We start from the raw sequence: 19334 nt of genomic DNA, 5'->3' as shown, positions 1-19334 counted from the left end.
GCGCATGTCAGTCTGGAATGGATACGGTCAGCCCACATCAATTAATATGCGTGAACCGGTCTTCAGTTTCGTTAATGATTTAACTACTCATTTGAGTCAGTTGCTAAGAAGCAGACAAACCATAAAACCATGAATATCATATGAAGGTCTGATATATAAGTAAATGTATGATAAATAAGTAAAGATCAGTTTGAGTGTACTGGTGGACGATCTCCTGAAAGGAACAATTTACAAAACATTTCTCGTGTGCATGGACCATTGACACGTCTCTTTGGATTGCAGTCCTAAAATATATTGAGTATAACATTTAAATGAGCTAAGGAGACTTGCCTGGAATAAAGTATATCAGGGTATTGGAATATGATTATAAATATAAAATGTACTGTTACAGAAACACCACATCTAAGAAAAAAAATCTTTCTTCATTCCATCGTCGTGTTTTTAAAATAAGTCACCATAAAGAAAAAACAGTTTGGTTTAAACATTGCTATGGAGAATATCCATATCTCTGAGTCCTAAGAGGAAGATATGTCTATCTATAGAACTTCAGAAGATTATCAAACTAGTAAAACCATTATTTCTGTCTAGGAGAGTCCCTGAGTCAGTAATGTAAACGTTAGGATGTTCATGCTTACATGCAAAAGAAACCATGTAAGCATGCAAGTTATTGAGACATGACAACGAAAACAATTCAGAATGAAACCTTATGACAACAAAAAATGCACACTAAAATGATTTCATGCTTAGTTATTTCATAGAATTCCTGTATGCAGTTTAGTAATATTTGAATTTTAAAGTTCAAAAGGTATTTATAAATATTACTGCCTAACTATCACTGTGCCTAAATCATATTACATCCCCTGATGACCTCTGGTTTAATCTTAGATTTTCATGGAAACACTAATCATCATATTTCAGGGGGGTGGGGAGGCAAAATGCACGTTTAATCAAGGATTTAAAATGTTAAACTATCACTGCAGACATACTTTGCAGAAGTGAAGTAGAAAAAATAACAGTACTTACCAAAAGAGAATTAGGTCGATGGTTGTGTGAATATTGCTGAGAGAAGAATTCTGTGTTATGGTCCAGTCTGCTATGTCCTCCATACTCTGGAGCATCAGAATCCAGTGCAATTTTATACTTAAGGCAACAGTTAAGGACTTTGATATCAAATATAATCAGTATAACTTGACAACATTAAATAATGAATGGAACTGAATCAAGCTAACTCCAGAAATGAACTTCCTCTGTAATTTAACACCTAGAGATCCCAACTGTTATTTGCCAAATTTCTGAAAATTACTCTAAGAGAAGAATGCTATCTATTTCCCAAAATACAGGCAAGACAGTGGTAAGAGCAAGGGTATATGCTTGACTATATAAATATTACTTCATGATTGAAGATACGCCATATTAGTCAATTTCAATCTATTTCGAGAACAAGATTTAGCCTGCAATCCTATACCAAATTAGCTGGGAGTAAGCCCCTTTGAAGTCAATGGGGCTTACTTTGAGTAGACATATATAGGATGGTGCTGCTGGTAAATCTCGTATCTTCATCTGAATTATGTATGAAATAAAGTTATAGAATACAGTGAGCATAAGTTTACATAGGCTTGGGTCCAGGTGAAGTTAGTTATGCTTTAGTTCCATTGAAATCAATGGGATTGAGGTCATGACTAACTTGATCAATTGACTTCAATGGGAATAAAGCAGGATTGATTTAGTCTTGATCCAATCCAGACAAATGCTATTATGTACCAAATAAATTGGGAAAAGCTACTTGTAGTGGTTTTTTTCCAACAGATGGATTCACAGAAGATTTTGAAATGTAAAGCTTTCATCTGGCTGCTTTCATCTGGCTGCTTTAAGATACCCTCTTCTCCTATGATACAGCTCCATCTCATTGCATTATTTGTTATTTACTCTCTCTCATAACATTATTAGCTATTCCCTGTGTTAAGTTATTACCAACTTGATCAGAAAAGCTGCAATGTTTTGTGAAAATAGTAAGTGCTGGAATATTAAGCTCTACCGTAGTTTTGGAAATCACTACCTCCTTCAGAAAGTTCTATAAAATGCAACGCAATATTATCAAAATTTAAGGAAGATATTAGCCCTCTTCAGGCAGTCTAAAACTATGTAAAGTAAAAGAACAAGGAGGGGGATAAGTGCGCTAGCCTCACTCTCGCTTCTGCCATTTTCATCACCCTCTACACATGGGGAGAGCTTCCTGTATCCATGGAGATGCTCTCCTTCAGAAAGTTTGTCTTCCACGTACAGAGAGTGACAGAAAGGGCAGGGCTAGCATGCCCCTCCTTCACACTTTTACGAACATTTTGAATGCCTGAATAGGGCTATTTTCTCAGCCTTAGGTCAACCAAGTAATGCAATTTAAAACTAATAGAGGCATTGACCTTGCTTTCAGAAAGTTTTACTGACATAAAAGTTTCTAATGTAGTATGAACAGTAGCTTGTTTGGAACAATGTTCCAGAACCTTAATTTTGAGCTTGGGGAAAAACAAAAAACAAAACTTTCTGATGGAGCCTCCACTAATAGGATTAGAGCAGAATGAAGCCATGCTTGTTCTTTTGATGACTCAGAGTGCTCTAAGGCTTCAGTGTATGTTCAGCCTTTTGATCAAGTCTGAGGATTGTGATGCTAACAGAATTGCTATCCTTTATATATTTTGACAAAACTTTCTCAGCTGAACTGGGCTTTACTGAAGAGTTACAACTGCTTTTATTTATGCATCCAGCTGTCAGGAAAAGAAGTCTTAAATATTGTATAAAAATCCTAAAACCAAAAGTTTGGCTGATTACAAAACATAAATTTATGATATACATAAGATGATTTAAATTTCTACATTTCCAATATTAATCCTGCTGAGATTTTGTTGGTGAAAGAGGGAAGGGCATGGAAACTGCCATTTATGGATAAGAATGAAAGACTGAAATTGATCCAGAGCCACTGGCATTGGAGAATATGTTTTCTAAGAAGACACACTAGCAAATCTACAGTATTCACTCACAGACATATTCCCCACTGTTCAACAACCAAAGCCTGCTTCACAATGCAAGCTTCCCTAGGGGATACTGCTGAAATTTATCCACGTCTAACTGGTCCTTCCTCTATTTTCTGTTGAAGTGGAAGCTCCCATCCTTCCATTTGGTGTCCACTGCTGGTGTCACTGTTACAGAGGAGCTTCAGATGTGCTGGCTCTGACATGTATTGTGTACTCTGTACTTAATTGGCATTAACCTGACACCTTGGCTCAAGAATCCATTTTTCTTCCAGAAGAGAGAACTTAAAAAGCCACAGGAACATTGTTAAGGCTCTGAAGTGGCTACAGAGACAATGGCCATAGAATAGAGTTGCTGTTTGTTATTCCACCAACAGTTGACTAAGCCACAAGGTAATCAAAATGTTTTTGGCCAAACAAAAGCCCTGGAAGGGAAAATAGTCCAATCCTGAAGCATCCCAATCCCCCAGACATGTCAACCAGGTCAAGCACTATCTGAACACCCTTGATGACACATTTTGTTTTAAATATTATACTATGCTACCCTGCATAGTCAGCTAGATATAAGTTAATCAAGAGGTAAGGAACCTCCTTGTGCTTTCCATTCAGTTGCTGGAACTAAACTACTGTTCTCTTTGTATTGACCCATCCTGGGTCCAGCTCCTGAGCCACTGAGCTCTTTGTTCCTTTTTTTTCAACAGCCTTGAAGTTTGGGCAGAATGGCAATTCTTTCTGCTTAGGCATCCTTTATGCTGGTGTGTCGCAGTTCTGAGAATAACCTGGGGTCCAATTGACTTTAATAATGTACCTTGTGACTCTTTCCTAGCATGATTCTCTGTTCTACTCCAGTACCAATTTCACATTGCCAGGGCCACAGTTCCTTTTGGGCTTTCTGACTGAACCACTTTATTTGCTGCAATTGCCCAGAGATATCTGCTATCTTGCACACCCAGAGACAGAGAGAGGGAGTTTAACCATCCCTGCGGAGGTGCCCATTGAGTCCCCAAACTGGGTTCTAACCATAGGAACACAGTTTGCCTTGGAAAGCCATGCAAGTAATCTTCAACCTGTGTGTGAGTTGTCAGCTTTAAGTGCTAGGGAAGTCATCAAAAAGTGCACTTACGGTATTGGGAAGCAGGTACCAAAACATTGAGCTGAACATGCAGATTCTGAACTCTATTGGGAATCCTAAGGAGAAGCCCTATTGGTAAGACTCCACATCCAAATCTATTTTTAATCAAATAATGGTGGCTCTGGGGTCCTTAATAACAGCGTAGCCTCTATTTGGTCTCACAATTATCACTACAGAGATTAAATTATCAAGAGTCCAACATTTTACTATATCAAAGCCAGTATTTTGGCTGGGTTTTAAAGAATATTTTAGCATTTAAGAGTGCTTAGGGAGCTGGAGGTTGTTGATTCTTTTTTCAATTGGAACCCAACCCGAGAAACCTGTGGGTAGTCTGTGCCCACAGTATTTCTCTTACTTTTTGCAACCAACCAGGAAGTTAAGTCATTTGGGTTCATCTTCCTGTGAAGTCAGGTATTTTTGCCACTCTTGCTCTATTTTCCCCCACCCCCATCTTCCTACACCTGCCCATTTCCAACTCCGCGGTCCACCATTTCCACCAGCATCTGAGCTTCCTTGGTCACATAACCTCCCAATCCCTTGCTCTGTCATTTCCAGAGCATCACCTTTCTCTCCTTAGTTGGCAAACATGAATTTCCCAATCTTCATCTTTTTCTAGTTAGGCCTTTTGGAACTGGCCCATGTGCTAGGGGATGGGTACACTAATTAAGCAATTTTTTGCTTTTGAAATGAATATGCATGTGCCTGGTTTGAAAGCAAAAATGTGTGAAAAACAAAGTCTATGCTTTTGTACTTTGAAAAAGAGTTAAGCTATTTTAGAAATACCTTTTCCCCAATTCAAGAGCATAGTGCAAAAATCCATTGTGTGTGCACCTTACTTCTGGTTAAAGGCATCTGTAGACCTGCGTTAGTCATTACACATTTTTAAACACAAGTTATGTCTCTGTGTGAACAATGATCACACAGGGTGTGAACTGGGTGGCATCACGCAGTTGCTTCCCCTGGAGCAACTGTCTAGGAGTGAGTTTTGCACCATATACCCATTCTGTATTTCCATGCTGCATAGTCGAAAGTTCCCATCACCCAACATGGGCATATTTAGCCCCCCAACACTCAGTGGCATCACAAACCCAAACTAGTGAGAAACAGAGTAAAACAGCCACACATGCATAGTTATAGGGCCCTCAATTCCTTCTGTAGTTTCCCAACAAGAATTAACAAAAGTATACCACAGAAGTTATGCTCCTTGCTGCTTGACACAATGTCTTACCATCTGAATAAAGATTCTGGTTGGGTCTCTGACTACAAAAAACTATGTCTCCCATCTTTGTTTTTCAGCAATTGCTATATTCATGCTTTGATGCTCTAGTAAACATAGAGATGTTTAGATAATATATTCGCCTTTCACAGCCAAGGGATCAAGATGGGCTCTTTGCACTCTCGTTATCTTTAGTTCTCACCTTGTTAACTATTCTTTTTTGTTGTTGTTGTTCTACTGTACCTCAGACAATATAGTATGTATATATTAAACACAAACTCACACCACTTTTTACTAGGTAATGAAATAGCCTCTTGTCTGTGAATGCTCATATCACAGTAAGCCAGTTAGTCTCCAAAATGCCCTTGTGCTCCTTGTCTCTCTGAAAGAGACAACATACAGTACGTCAATCCAAACTGTACAGCACTCGAGTACACAATACAGAGATTCATATGAACCGAGGCCTCCCCAGGAAGTTCACTTTGATTATACATGAAAAACATTCCCTGATACTGAATCAAACAAGGAAACTCCAGCTCCCGTAGAACTTTATATGTGCATCAGAGCTTCTGTGAGAATCCTGGAGACACTGGACCAGTTACAGGCTACAAAAGACAATACGTATTTCCTACAAAGGCTAATATGAATAAGGTCATAGACACAGTTTTAGGCTAAAGGCAAGTCCTACTAAAAGTTTAAAAATACTGGTTGTAATGCTTTTGATATAACGTTACGCTCCCAAAAGCCCGAATGCCACAAAACCCTCAAATGTGGCACTATTTATTGTATAAATATGCCTAAATGGCTTCTTGCTTTATTGTCATAAACCTCACTGAGACCTATAAAGAACAACTGTAGTTGCTCTCTCTGGTGCCTTTTTAAACTTAACACTAGCAAAAGCATCTATGATGTCATTGTAGTTTATGAATGGGGAGTGATGCCTCCCACTGGCATTTCTTGTTTAGCTTCTGTGATCTACAGTATATGTTACATTTAATAATTTATCATTGTTGCTGAAAGCTCTGACATCTTTAATGGTTGTTTTACATTTATTTACCAGCAAATGAAAATGTTTATAGCTTTGTTAATTTTAAGAAGGAAAAAAATCATTGCATCTCCCTAACCATGGACATGAAAATAATTCTTAGATATAAACTAAACATAGTATCTCCCATCCTGCCCCACTTTACACATTGCTTCATTTGCTGTCACAAATGAGTTTCCTAAGATGGAAGTTCGTTACAAATGGAAGTTTTGTGAAGAAAAAAATAAGGTATTTTTTTGAATAAAATAATTTTTCAAACATTTGAAGAGACCAAAATTGTTACAAAATATGCTATCTGGCCAATTTCATTGGCATTTGGAAGCATCTAAAATAATTTGGTAGTGGAACTGAGCCAATTCTCATATTCTATCTCCCTGGAAAAGCCTCTGCTTAACAGTGTGTTATGTTAGAGCCACCTGATACCAGGACCAGGTGGCACCGAGATGGAAATGCTTCAAGTGATGGGCAGCCATAGAATGCATAGCTCTTGCACAGTGTAGATAGCAAATAAAACTATTGCCACACAGAATTACTTCCAGCAAATTCCAGAATGGGGGGGGGTATATTATGAGAATGGGAAAGACACATAATCTTGGAAATAATTATTTTCTTAATATACACCCAAGTTGCAGTCCGTCCTCCCTCCAATTACCTTCCAGAAGCATGAAGCAGAGGGAGATGGGGAAACAGATAGCAACTTGGGTACATAGGTTGAGATTCAGCCAGAGGCTGACCATTGCTGGTTCTAGTACATATCAAGAACGGCACTGGTGTATTTTTATAGGCAATGATGTTACGCCAGCTTAGTAAGCATGTTACACTGTCTAGCGCAAATATGTATTCGGTTTCCTAAACGATTAAGGGCACAATCCTATGGGATCCACTCTGGTTACATGTAAACCTCCAAACTTTCTCCTCACTTCTGTTCACAAAAGGCAGATCCTGGATCCAACCCACACTATATCGTTTTTAACATATGTAAGAACTGCAATCACCTTTGCTCCCAATATTTAATGTATTTCCTAAATCAATTTATTCATTTTCATTCCAATTATACCTCAGACCTGGGCAAGTTCCTTTTATGAATGTTTCCTCATTAAAACTTGAAATGCGAGCCAAGCACTTCCATTACTTGTATAACACAATTATTTTAATCTCTTGCTCTAGCTCAAGTGTGGCAAGAGATACTAACAGTGACCCACTTGAAAACAAAGCAAAATGTGTTATCCTTACTGTTTGTTACCTCCAAAAGAACGGACCCAATGAACCCTTGTAGAGTGAGCTTAAAACAGGACTTCTGACATTATCTACCATATTACTTACTTAATTACTACGCTTTTATGATGTTTTTTTTAAACAAATTCATGAAGTGAAGCATTCATTTTTTATCTTAGGCAGGCTTAATGACACATGAAGCATCATTAGGTAAATTCAGACCAGACAGAAAGAACAAAATTAGTATTTTATAATCAACGTCTCTCACAGCAGAAATTGTAATTGTTATTTATGAAGATTATGATATGGCATAATTAAGACCTTTTGTTTAGGAAAAGGCTGATGAGAATTTATGCCCAAATCCTGAAATATGCTGCAAGCCCATATTTATCAAGGATACATGAACTATTAGTTTCCATACCTTCTGGTTTCATTTATGTAGACATTCATCAGAGTCTTTAAAAATAAACTGTTCTTGTCTATCATAGATAAAACAATATTCTAGGAAATGTATTTTAATGGCATGCTGAAGTGATTGCAATATACATCCTTTTCTAAGCCAAACTACTTCAAATACACTGAATCATATGGCACAAGGATGTATCCCAACACCTTTAATAAAGTCATGGAAGTATTATGATTCTTTCAGCCATATAGGTATTTAGATACAGGAGAACATTTGTTACCCTGTGAAGCAAGAAAACGGTAGGAATGCAAGATTGTTTTAGTGACAATCGAATGGGATCAGTTCTTCTTTTGGGATCTCCAAACTGATACTCTCACGTTACGCTGAAGTCATTAGAAAGGATGAAGCAACTGTTGTATCAGCTAAAAGAGCAAAAATGAAGAACAATTTTTTGTATTAAACGGGCTACCTTTATAAAAAACCTATATAAGGGGGATGCACAGACTTCAGCACATGCAAAATGCAGCAACCAGCTAACACATCTTTAGGAAATTGTAAGCTAGCTTTTCTCTCATAGAAGTACAATGATTGTTCAGCCTGCACAATATCAAAGCATATTGTGTAAAACAAAAATTAAGTATTGAACTGTGGCACTGTGTGCATGTATGTGTGTGAAAGAGACAATGCATAGCTGCTGTGATTTTTCTTCCCCCGATCTGTTCCCTTTGTTTCCTTCTCTGGAACCTCATCTTGGGTGGCTGAAGGGAGGATGAGGAGAAGACATTTTTTTCCAGCCAGCCTTCATGTAGATATGCATGGAACTGACTAAAGCAACAAATCGAACAGGGAATTGCAATTAATTTTATTACATTTATATCCCACTTTTCTTCCATGAAACTCAAGGTATCTTTACATGGGATTCCCAGGCAGTTTCCTGAGACTGACCAGATCCAAATGTAATCGGTTTCAGCAGTGTTGCTGCATGTGCCTTCAGATTATGCCCAGGGAATAGATAATAGTTCTGGGCTCACATTTGGAGGTTTGTACTAATCAGAACAGAGGGTTGGTTCCTATTAGGAACTCAGTGGATAATGGGCAAGTAAAACAAACCCAACTATCAGCTGCAACAGTATGTACAAGAGCTATTCATGGCTTATCATCTGGTTACATTTTCCATCAGTTCTCATTTGTTAGAGATAATTATCTTCACTTGTCTATTCTCAACTTCTTATTTATAATTGTCAATAAGGTTTTTCCTTAAAATATATAAAGTATGGTTAACAAATCTCTCTCCACCATTAAATCAAAAGAGCATTAGGGTATTTTTTTAAAAAAATCTCACAGCTAATCAAGACTGGTCAATTTATTCCATATTAAGACCGAACATTTTTCAATAGTCTAAACTGTCTATATCCACAAAAGCTCCTAAAACAACTTAAGGTGCAATACTATGCATGTTTAGATCGGGAAAAAAGTCCTACAACTCCCAGTCTTTCCCAGCCAGCATGCTGGCTGGGGAATGCTAGGAGGTGTAGGGCTTTCCCCCTCATCTAAACATGCATAGGATTGTGCCCTTAATGCAATGGTAATATTGAAGTATTGGCACTGAACTGCCTTTACACTAGTGTTAAAGAAAATACAAAGTTGTACTTACCAGGAGCTGTTGCTGCTTGAGGTGTCCTCTAAATAGCTACATATATGGGACTGTGCAAAAAAAAAAAAAAAATTGCCTGAGGTAAACAGAAGGGGCACTCAAACCTTGGATCTTCCAGAAGATTCCAGTGGCTCACCTTATGCATGTGTAATCCCATACCTGGGGATGTTCAGAAGCCAGGACAAACTAGTAAATAACGTACCACATCACTATGAGAAGAACTCGTATTGCTGAAAATCTGTTTCATTCTAGAACCTTTTTTTTTTTTTAAGAAGTGAATTTCAATAGTAGATAAAAAATATTCTCAGCTACTGATATTAACCTTAACACATGAAGTACCTTGATGGAACTTCGCATTTGGCTGATCCTAAATTAAATTCTTTGTCTTCATTTTATATAAAGCTTGAATTCTAATAACTAGGGACAGTTACATAACTGCACTTCAAAGCGGCGAACAAACCAAGCAGCTACAAAGAAACATTTTTGCCTTGGGCAATCACACTCCAGTGACTCAATCAAGTGACCTTATTGGCTCATTAGAAGCTCTAGGTACAGGTTGCAAATGTCAGGGAGCCTTAATTTACATCTTTAAGAAGTGCAGCTACCTAAATTTTAGTGCTAATCTTCTCAAGATCTCAGGCCATATCTAATATTATTTACTTAGCTATCCAGCTGACATACTCCTCCATCCCTGGTATGAATCTGCATTAGTATACCTTTACTATAGGTATTAAACTTTTGATGCTTTGTGTAGCATGCAAAACTAGAAGGCTTGTTAAGTGAACTATTTCCCCCTGAACCTTTACATAACTTAAAAACAAAATCTATCAACATGCATTTCAGGCATGAATAATTGTACTGACATCAGGCACACTGAAGGTCAAAAACATACTTTTTAATAAAATAATATGAGGGAGAGGGGAATACAAATTTCTTATGCATGAACTTTCCAGTCCAGAAAGCATCTCCTAGTATGCATGGAGTGTCAGAGACTTCCTGCAATCTGTGCCCTTCTCCCTGCCTGGATTGGATCCCTTATGTTGTTTGCAAGCTTCCAGTAAGAATACAAAGTGTGAAAGGTAGTGAGGCCAGTTCCACCTAAGCAGGAGAACCACAGGCTACATTGGATTTAGACTTCCTGATGAGAATGGGGCCAAGAAGCTTCACTGATTCAGAAATTGCCTCTCTCTCTCTCTTTTTTAAAGTTGTCCTCTTAACTGATCTTTTTTTAAAAAAAGGATCATGGTCTGCCTATCTCTATTTCCCTTCTCTAGAGGAAGAAGGAATTTGCTTTTCATATTCCTTGAAGCAAGGTATGGTGTCGTCCAGGACATACAAGTGCAGTTCCATTATCTAGTGTGGGGACTCCTTGCAAATATTTCAACATATTATTCTTCTGAATCTTTTGCTTGTGCTCAGGTTCTGCTGACGATTGAAGGCTGATGATGTCATCAGCCAATGGGTTATTCCTAAAAGCATGACCAGTGCAGAGCAGATGGGATTTTCCCAATGTCTGTCCCCCACACCACTCCAGTAGAGAGGGATTGATCTACGCCATAGTCTATGCAGATGCTCCCCTGAATGCACGTTTTATGCAGTTTTGTTGCATTGTAGGGATCACAGAACTATTGCCCCTATAATACAACAATATATGAAATGCTCATGTATGGGAGCACCTACGCCCACTCCACAGGATGGAGCCTGTGAGATATGGAACAGGTGTTCCCTGCCTTAACACGTATTCGCAGGAGAGGCTCTCACAGAGAAAACCAGAACTCTGCTTGCTGTTTTCATGGTAGGGGGTCACAGGCACATACTCTTTTAAGTCTAAAAAGATGCTCATCTCTGGCAATAAGAGAAGTACTGTGGCAAAAACAGCAACAAAGCTCAGACTACACCTAGTTCTTTTCCACACGTGCATCCCCCTTCTCTGGATACTTAGTGGATATGTATTGTGCACTGGTTTCTCCATTAGAACTATTTTTGTCCTCTTTCAATGTAGAAAAAAGCCATCTTGTATTTTTTTGTAAGCAATTATTTGTGTTGAGCATGCCTGATGTATTTTCACTTCATTAAATCCAAATCTGATTTCCACTGAGTCAAAATAAATGTGGAGATCACACAAGAAGCGGCAGCAAATGTGACCACTGGGTGCATCTCTCAAACAAATTTCCCAATAACATTTGCTTGGATAAGAATTCAATTTTGCTTTGACTAAGCTTATGTTCAGTTCACAGGGCCGAGAATGCATGGATGCCCTGGTCAAACTAGCAATGGACCAAATTTATTGTAAACCATTGGGAACTTTAACTTGCAAATAAAAAAAAATGGAAATGGGAGCTGTGGAATTTGCCTATGAAATTGTACACTCTGCAGCAGTCTACTAGAATTCAGTGTGAAAACTAATTCACATTGGATTCTACTGGTATTTATTAATCTCATACATATAAAGGGAAAATAGGATGTATATTAAAGTATAGATAACACTGGAATATTTTGGATATCCTATATGCAATAGGTTAAAAACTGGCTTTCACCTGCAAGCCCTTCTACCAATGCCAGCACATGAAATGGATGTCATGGCATGTTCATGAACATCCTAACTACTGACATGGGAAGGGCCAGTCCAAAGAATGCTAACAGTGCAGCAGTTAAATAAAGTTTGGCTGGGACAAAACCAGAAACAACAACAACCATGATAGGAAGAAACAGAATAGCTGAAGTCTGGCATTTGTGCAGGGATTGTAATAGAACATAAGAGCAGCCATGCTGCATCAGTCAGACAAAGGCCTAGTTTAATAAAGGAACAATAGTGCGCAAAGAACAAGAAGCTTTATAAAAGGATGGGAGAGACCTGAGGAGTGGAGAAAGTATAGATTTGACAAAAGGAGATGTAAGCGTAACAGAGAGGTTTTATGCAATGCACACACACACAAACCTGTATTCATTAAAATCATAGGTTACACACCCACTTTAAGGGAGTTGTGGACAGGCATTATAAACACTTGGTGTTGCCTTTTGCCCACTTTGGAAACACAACTGATATTAACATATAAAGGCAGAGTTAGAAGTCAGCCTATTCCCCAAATGAACCTTTGCCACTGGATGCTATACAATATAAGAGCCAAAACCTAGTAAATACTGGAAGGTTCTAATTTTCAAACTGAACAGCATAATACTATTAAGTACAACAACATTATACAAAAGCTTGATAAAAGAGGATAGAGTACAATGATTTCACAATGAAACAATCCTAAGAAACAATGTGATGTTGGTGTCACCATCATAAGGAAAGGGTTCAAGGCTCTGAAGCTATGCTGCCACCAGAATCTCACCCTCTCCTTGGTTTCTGGATTTGTGGAAGGATGTGGGGGGCAAACTGGCTTCTTCCGCTTTGCCCTAACATGATATATCCCAACTAAAAGGTGGGCTTTTAAGGAACAAATTATGAAAATGAGCTGCCTGAGATTAAGACATTTTCATTACTTAAACAGGGCTCAGGTTAGATGGTTTACCTTGCTCGTGAAGCCCTGGCCTAAAGCTTCAAGAAAACCTAACAGAATGACTCTATGCATGTTTACTCAAAAGAAAGTTCCACTGAGCTTCTCCCAGGAAAGCATGCATAGGATTGCAGCCGAAATATAGCCCTCTTCATGCATTTTCCCAAATGCAAGACGATTAAAATGGGGATGGGGCCGCACATGAGGGTCCCGTCCCCAATGTCCCTGCATGCGATGATTGCGAGTAGAACTCCGGCAACCAAATGCAGATAGAACTCCCCTTTAGATCTTGCCGCAACACAGCAAGGTTGGGGATCTGAGGGGGTGAGGCCAGTGTACAGAGGGACTGAGGGGGGGAGGCAAGCATATACAGGCCTGTCCCCAGTTTTAGCCTTCATATGTTTGTGTGAAGAGGCCTTTTATGTAACTGCATATTCTCATATACACTGTTTTTTCCCCATGCCTCTCTCATTACCACCGTCTCTCTACCCTCTGCCTGTCGTCAAATGTTTAAGCTTCTTTGGACAGGAATCTATAGTTATTTTGCCTATGGAGCAAAGCGAGATCCACACTCATGGTGCTGTATAAATAATACCACAGGAGCTATGTGAACCATACTGAGGTGAGACAATTTCTATAACCAGCAACAATAAACTGTACGTTTATAACCAGCAATAATAAACTGTACTTTAATAAACTGTAAAATAAACCAACAAACAACACTGTACTTCCTTTTTTCATTAAAGTTTGAAGTCAAACTTAAAAAACAAAACGTTGAACACATAAACGTTCAATTATAGGTCCGTTCTGGACATAATAACAGACCAGAGTTTGGTTTATTGAGACAAACCAGGATCATAAGTTTAAACTAACCACAGTTTGTCCTTTCTGGATATAACCATAAACCGCAGTTAACGTTAAACAGGAAGCGGATGTTCCAATATCATCCTTGTGGCTGTGCTAAAGGAGGAAAAGGAAGAACGAGCTTGTGAGCTTGAGGCTTATTCACACAGTGTTACACCCGAAACGGGCCATAGTGATAGACACGAATAGTGAAGAAAAGGATATTTTCCTGGTTTTTCTATACCCACTCGGTAATCCGTGTAGCTTTTAGATGGGTGGAAATTAAATATAAATAGGAGATTTGCCCTCTCAAATGCAATAACTTTGTTTGATTCATGTTGTTCACACACATAGGCCTGTAAAGAGTAAACAAAAAAGTTACATTATATACTTAATAAATGATTTCGCATGTTTACTACCACATGGAATTTAACCAAGACACTGGGGTGGGGAGAGTGGGGTGAAGATGAAATAAGTTAAAATGAAAATGGCACCCTGTCTGTAAGTAACTTCATATAAGAATTCAAATCATAAAACTATGGTTTCAATTTTTAAACTGTTGAATAAGCTATAAAAGAAAAAAAAGGAATAACACATCAGCTACATATTTCACTTTAGCTATTGAAGGGTTGTGTGTCTATGTGTATAGAAACTCTGGGGAATGCTGGGAGTTGTAGGACTTTCTTCTGTCTAAACATGCATAGGATTGCACCCCAAGGCTGCAATCCTCTGCACATTAACCTTTGGGTAAATCCTATTGATTGAGTGGGACTTATGATAAACATGCAGAGGACTGGGTTACACGGGAGCAGGGCGTAGTGAGGAATAAGAGAGCAGGGGGTATGGTTCAAGCACTATTTCCTCTTACAAATGAAAAAACTTTCAACTGCCCTCAGCTGCAGGTTAACAGAGTAGCTTTATACTTGGGTTCAGATCCACTGATGGAGGCAGTGGGGGGAGTGTTGGGGGCCAGAACATACGGAGGCTGGGCGGCAGGCGCTGGAGGAGTGCTAGGGGCAGGCCATGCCAGGTAAGGGGAACAAGGGAGAGATGTGTAATATCTGTCCCCTGCTCCGGGCCTGTCCAGAGCCAAAGGATGGTTGGGGGAGGCGTGACCCCATCTTCTGGCCTTCGTTTGCTGCTCTGCAATGCCAGGTCTGTTACCCAGAAAACCTCCCTCATCCATGACATGATCCTGGATGAGGGTGCAGACCTGGCATGTATTACGGAGACCTGGCTGGCTGAGGCCGGTGCTCCAACCCTTGCAGCCATGTGCCCAGCCGGGTTTTCGTATGCACAGCAGCCGAGGGCTGGGGATCGGGGAGGCGGAGTGGCTGTTATCTACCGAGAGTCCTTGGCCTTCACCAGACCCCCTCTCTGGGAGACCATGGTTGCTGAGTGCATGTACTGGAGGTTGGGCCCAAAGGGCAGTCTGGGGATTCTGCTCGTGTACCGTCCACCCCACTGCACGACTGACTCCCTGGCCGAGGTGCTTGAGGTGGTCTCTGATGTGTGTGTACAGTCCCCTAACTTATTGGTGTTGGGGGACTTCAACGTACATTCGGAGGCCATCCTCAGAGGAGCACCTCGGGACTTCATGGAGACCATGGCCTCCTGGGAGCTGCACCATATTCTAACTGGGCCCACCCATGTAGCCGGTTATGCACTAGACTTTATGTTTGTTTCTGGAGAAGCGGGGAGTGATCTGGAAGTCGGGGGTATATCCACCACCCCCTTGTCATGGTCAGATCACTATCTGGTGACGTTGGACTTCTCGGTTCCACAACCCCTCCGCAGGGGTGGAGGACCCATTAAAATGGTCCGCCCCAGGCGACTTATGGATCCAAATGGATTCCTGAACGTGCCTGGGGATTCTCTGGGGCACGCCAACGGCCACTCGGTCGAGACCCTGGTGGGTGGCTGGAATGCCGCAATCACTGGGGCATTAGATCAAGTGGCTCCGAAATGCCCTCTCCCCCTGAACAGGGCTCAGACTGCACCATGGTTCAATCCGCGGTTACGAGCTCTGAAACAGGAGGTGAGACGGCTAGAGTGCCGGTGGCGGAAGTCTCGCTCCAAAGACGATCAGACACGGGCTAGAGCTGTATCTTCAGCCTATCACGTGGCAGTGAAGGCAGCAAAAAAGGAATATTATGCTGCCTCCATCGCGTCTGCAGAGTGCTGTCCCAGGAGGCTGTTCCAAGTGGTCCGGAGCCTGGTCGGTCCTGTGGCTCCGGAATCACTGGAGCATTCTAAGGACTCCTGTGAGGCCTTGGCAAGGCACTTTGCAGATAAAATTGTTCAGATTAGGTGTGTTACTCTGCACGCTGTGGATACAGTTAGTGAGCAAGAGGCGGCCTGTGGCAAACCGGTTTTGTGGGATCGGTTCCAGCTTCTTCCTCCTGATGAAGTGGACAAGGTGCTTTCATCTGTACGGCCGACCACCTGCTTACTTGATCCTTGCCCATCTTGGCTCATTATGGGCTGCAGAGACAGACTGGGTGAGGGGATCAGGGCGGTGGTGAATGCCTCCCTTGAGGAGGGAGTGATGCCATCAGCCCTCAAGGAGGCAGTGATAAGACCACTCTTAAAGAAGCCCTCCTTGGATCCTCAAGTTCTGAACAACTTTCGCCCAGTCTCAAATCTGCCATTTTTGGGCAAGGTGACTGAGCGGGTGGTGGCGGTGCAGTTGAAGGCACACTTGGAAGAAACTGATTATCTAGACCCATTTCAGTCGGGCTTCAGACTTGGGCATGGGACAGAAACGGCCTTGGTCGCCTTGGTAGATGATATGAGGAGGGCTCTGGATAGGGGTGAATGCTCCTTCCTTGTTCTCCTCGACCACTCAGTGGCTTTTGATACCGTTGACCATGGTATCCTCCTGGACCGCCTGGAGGGGTTGGGAATTGGAGACACCGTATTGCGGTGGTTCCGGTCCTTCCTCTCCGGCAGTTACCAGAGGGTAACACTGGGAGAGGAGGTTTCGGACCTGTGGCCGCTTACTTGTGGGGTGCCACAGGGTTCCATCCTCTCCCCGATGCTATTTAACATCTATGTGAAGCCGCTGGGGGCTATCATCAGGAGGTTTGGGGTGCAGTGTCATCAATATGCGGATGACACGCAGCTCTACCTCTCATTCAAATCTTCACCAAGGTTGGCCGTAGAACCCCTGTCCAAATGTCTGGGGACAGTGAGTGGCTGGATGGGGAGGAATAAGCTGAAGCTGAACCCTGACAAGACTGAGGTACTTTTGGTGGGAGAAAAGAGGAGGCTAGGGGATGTTGACCTGGTGTTGAATGGGGTACAGCTACCCTTGAAAGACCAGGTCCGCAGCCTGGGGGTCATTTTGGACTCCCAGATGTCCATGGAGACTCAGGTGTCAGCTGTGAGCTGGACAGCGCTGTATCAACTCCATCTGATACGGCGGCTGCGCCCCTTCCTTCCCGACCATCTGCTCCCATTGGTAGTACATGCCCTGGTCTCCTCTCGTTTAGACTACTGTAATGCACTCTACGCGGGGTTACCCTTGAAGACGGTTCGGAAGCTGCAGCTGGTACAGAACGCGGCAGCTCGCCTGATTAAAGGCAGCCGCCGGCGAGATCACATCACTCCAGTGCTGAAGGAGTTGCACTGGTTACCAGTTGTTTTCCGGGCCAAATTCAAGGTGTTGGTTTTGACCTTTAAAACCCTATATGCTTCTGGCCCAGCCTATCTTAAGGAGCGCCTCCAGCAGCACCAGACAGGCCACTTAACAAGATCAGCCTTGGATGGCCTTCTCTCTGTCCCATCAGCCAGGACAGCTAGACTGGTGGGGACGAGGGAGAGGGCCTTTTCTGTGGTGGCCCCCACTCTGTGGAACTCCCTCCCTAGGGACCTCTGTCATGCTCCCTCTTTAATGAGCTTCCGTCGTGCATTAAAAACGTGGTTGTTCAGGCAGGCATTTGGGGTGGGTTAGGGTATTTTAGAAAATGTTTTTATTGTAGAATTTTATTGTTTTAAACTGTTTTATTGTATGTTGTACATCGCCCAGAGTGGCTGGGTGACCAGCCAGATGGGCGATTAATAAATTTAATAATAAATAAATAAATAAATAAATAAAGATTAGCTTTACTGGTGATGCTATTTTCTCAGGCTCAGAAATGAGGTATCCAGTCTCCAACTCCTAGACCTAGAATGATCCTTGACTCATAGTCATTAGATTTTTCAGTAAGATAAGCAAATCTTTAGGAACCAATATGCTTTAAGACACATGAATGGTTTGGCTAGCTCTTGAACACACCATTCAGCAAGGGGGGAGGGAGCTCTGTGAGGTAAGTTGATGATCGAGACTTCACTGACCTCTAATGTATCAATCAAGAAAAAATCTCTTAAACTATAAAGTAATTGAACTCACAATAATATTGTGCCTATACTGGCTTTCAAAATCTACAAAATAATCCTGTTTTGACAATGTGCATATTTTGATGGGAATCATAGAATCATACAATAGTAGGGTTGGAAGGGGCCTACAAGGCCATCGAGTCCAACCCCCTGCTCAATGCAGGAATCCAAGTCAGAACAGAAACAGGTTGTCTTCATTGCAAGAGAATGGCAGAATAGAAATTTTTATTATAAATAAGCAATTCGTAGAGGCTGCAGGGCTATTTCTTGTTAGAGAGTAGACAGAATTTATTGTTATATCTCTAAACTAATTATATACTGCTTGATGTAAGTTCTCTAAGTGGTTTACAAAAGAAATATATAAAATACAATATCTGTGAATGTATCTTATTTTCACCTCAACATCAACGATTCTAATGGAATGCCATTGGCTACAGCACAACTGCTTTACATATTAATTACAAATAAAAGTATCAGGGTCTAAGAAAGGAATTTTCCAATGCAAATCTAGCCGCATTAGAAAAGCAACAAATGGTTCTATGGCAGTTCAGACTAATTACTTTCCTATGGAATTAATTTTCACAGACAACTCATTCCATAAAATTCCATGGTCATCCTCGGGTATAACGTTGTCTCCTCTACCAAGTTTATAGTTGCAGAGCTTTCCCCAGAAGCCTCCTGTGGCAGCAGCTGTGTTAATTAAAGGCTGCAATGCTGTCTATTGTCAGTGCAAGTGCTGACACGCTCTGGGACACTTGCATGAAGCAGCCTGCTAGCAGACCAGTGCATGTATACAGTTCTTATACCCTTTAGTAAAAGGTGTTTTTATCTTTTGAAAAGAGCTCAATTTTTCACCCAGTTTTTGCCTATGGAATTTAATAAGGTCGTATTAACAGGATGGGAGGGGGAATAGAACATTT

At 41.0% G+C, this 19334-nt stretch overlaps 1 protein-coding gene across 11 annotated transcripts in view; it reads right to left on the bottom strand.

Annotated features, from left to right (window-relative positions):
* The window catches only part of GBE1 (1,4-alpha-glucan branching enzyme 1), a 206082-nt gene that overhangs the window by 12371 nt on the left and 174377 nt on the right, over positions 1-19334 (bottom strand). For 8 of the 11 annotated variants that reach the window (XM_084843494.1, XM_084843495.1, XM_084843503.1 and 5 more), the window contains 2 exons: positions 14262-14390; positions 1024-1143 (listed from right to left, as the gene is read on the bottom strand). In XM_084843494.1, coding sequence (XP_084699620.1) covers positions 1024-1143; positions 14262-14390 — 249 coding nt within the window. Of the gene's footprint in view, positions 1-1023; positions 8863-9691; positions 9742-14261; positions 14391-19334 lie in introns of those variants that run through there. The other 3 variants (XM_084843504.1, XM_084843505.1, XM_084843499.1) reach the window with 2 other exon arrangements.

This window comes from Heloderma suspectum, chromosome 3 (assembly GCF_057233095.1).
Source record: "Heloderma suspectum isolate Gila_16-S chromosome 3, 16-S_ref, whole genome shotgun sequence".
Taxonomy (NCBI): domain Eukaryota; kingdom Metazoa; phylum Chordata; class Lepidosauria; order Squamata; family Helodermatidae; genus Heloderma; species Heloderma suspectum.
Note: the sequence above shows the minus strand (reverse complement) of the source record. Positions and strands in the feature narration are given on the sequence as shown.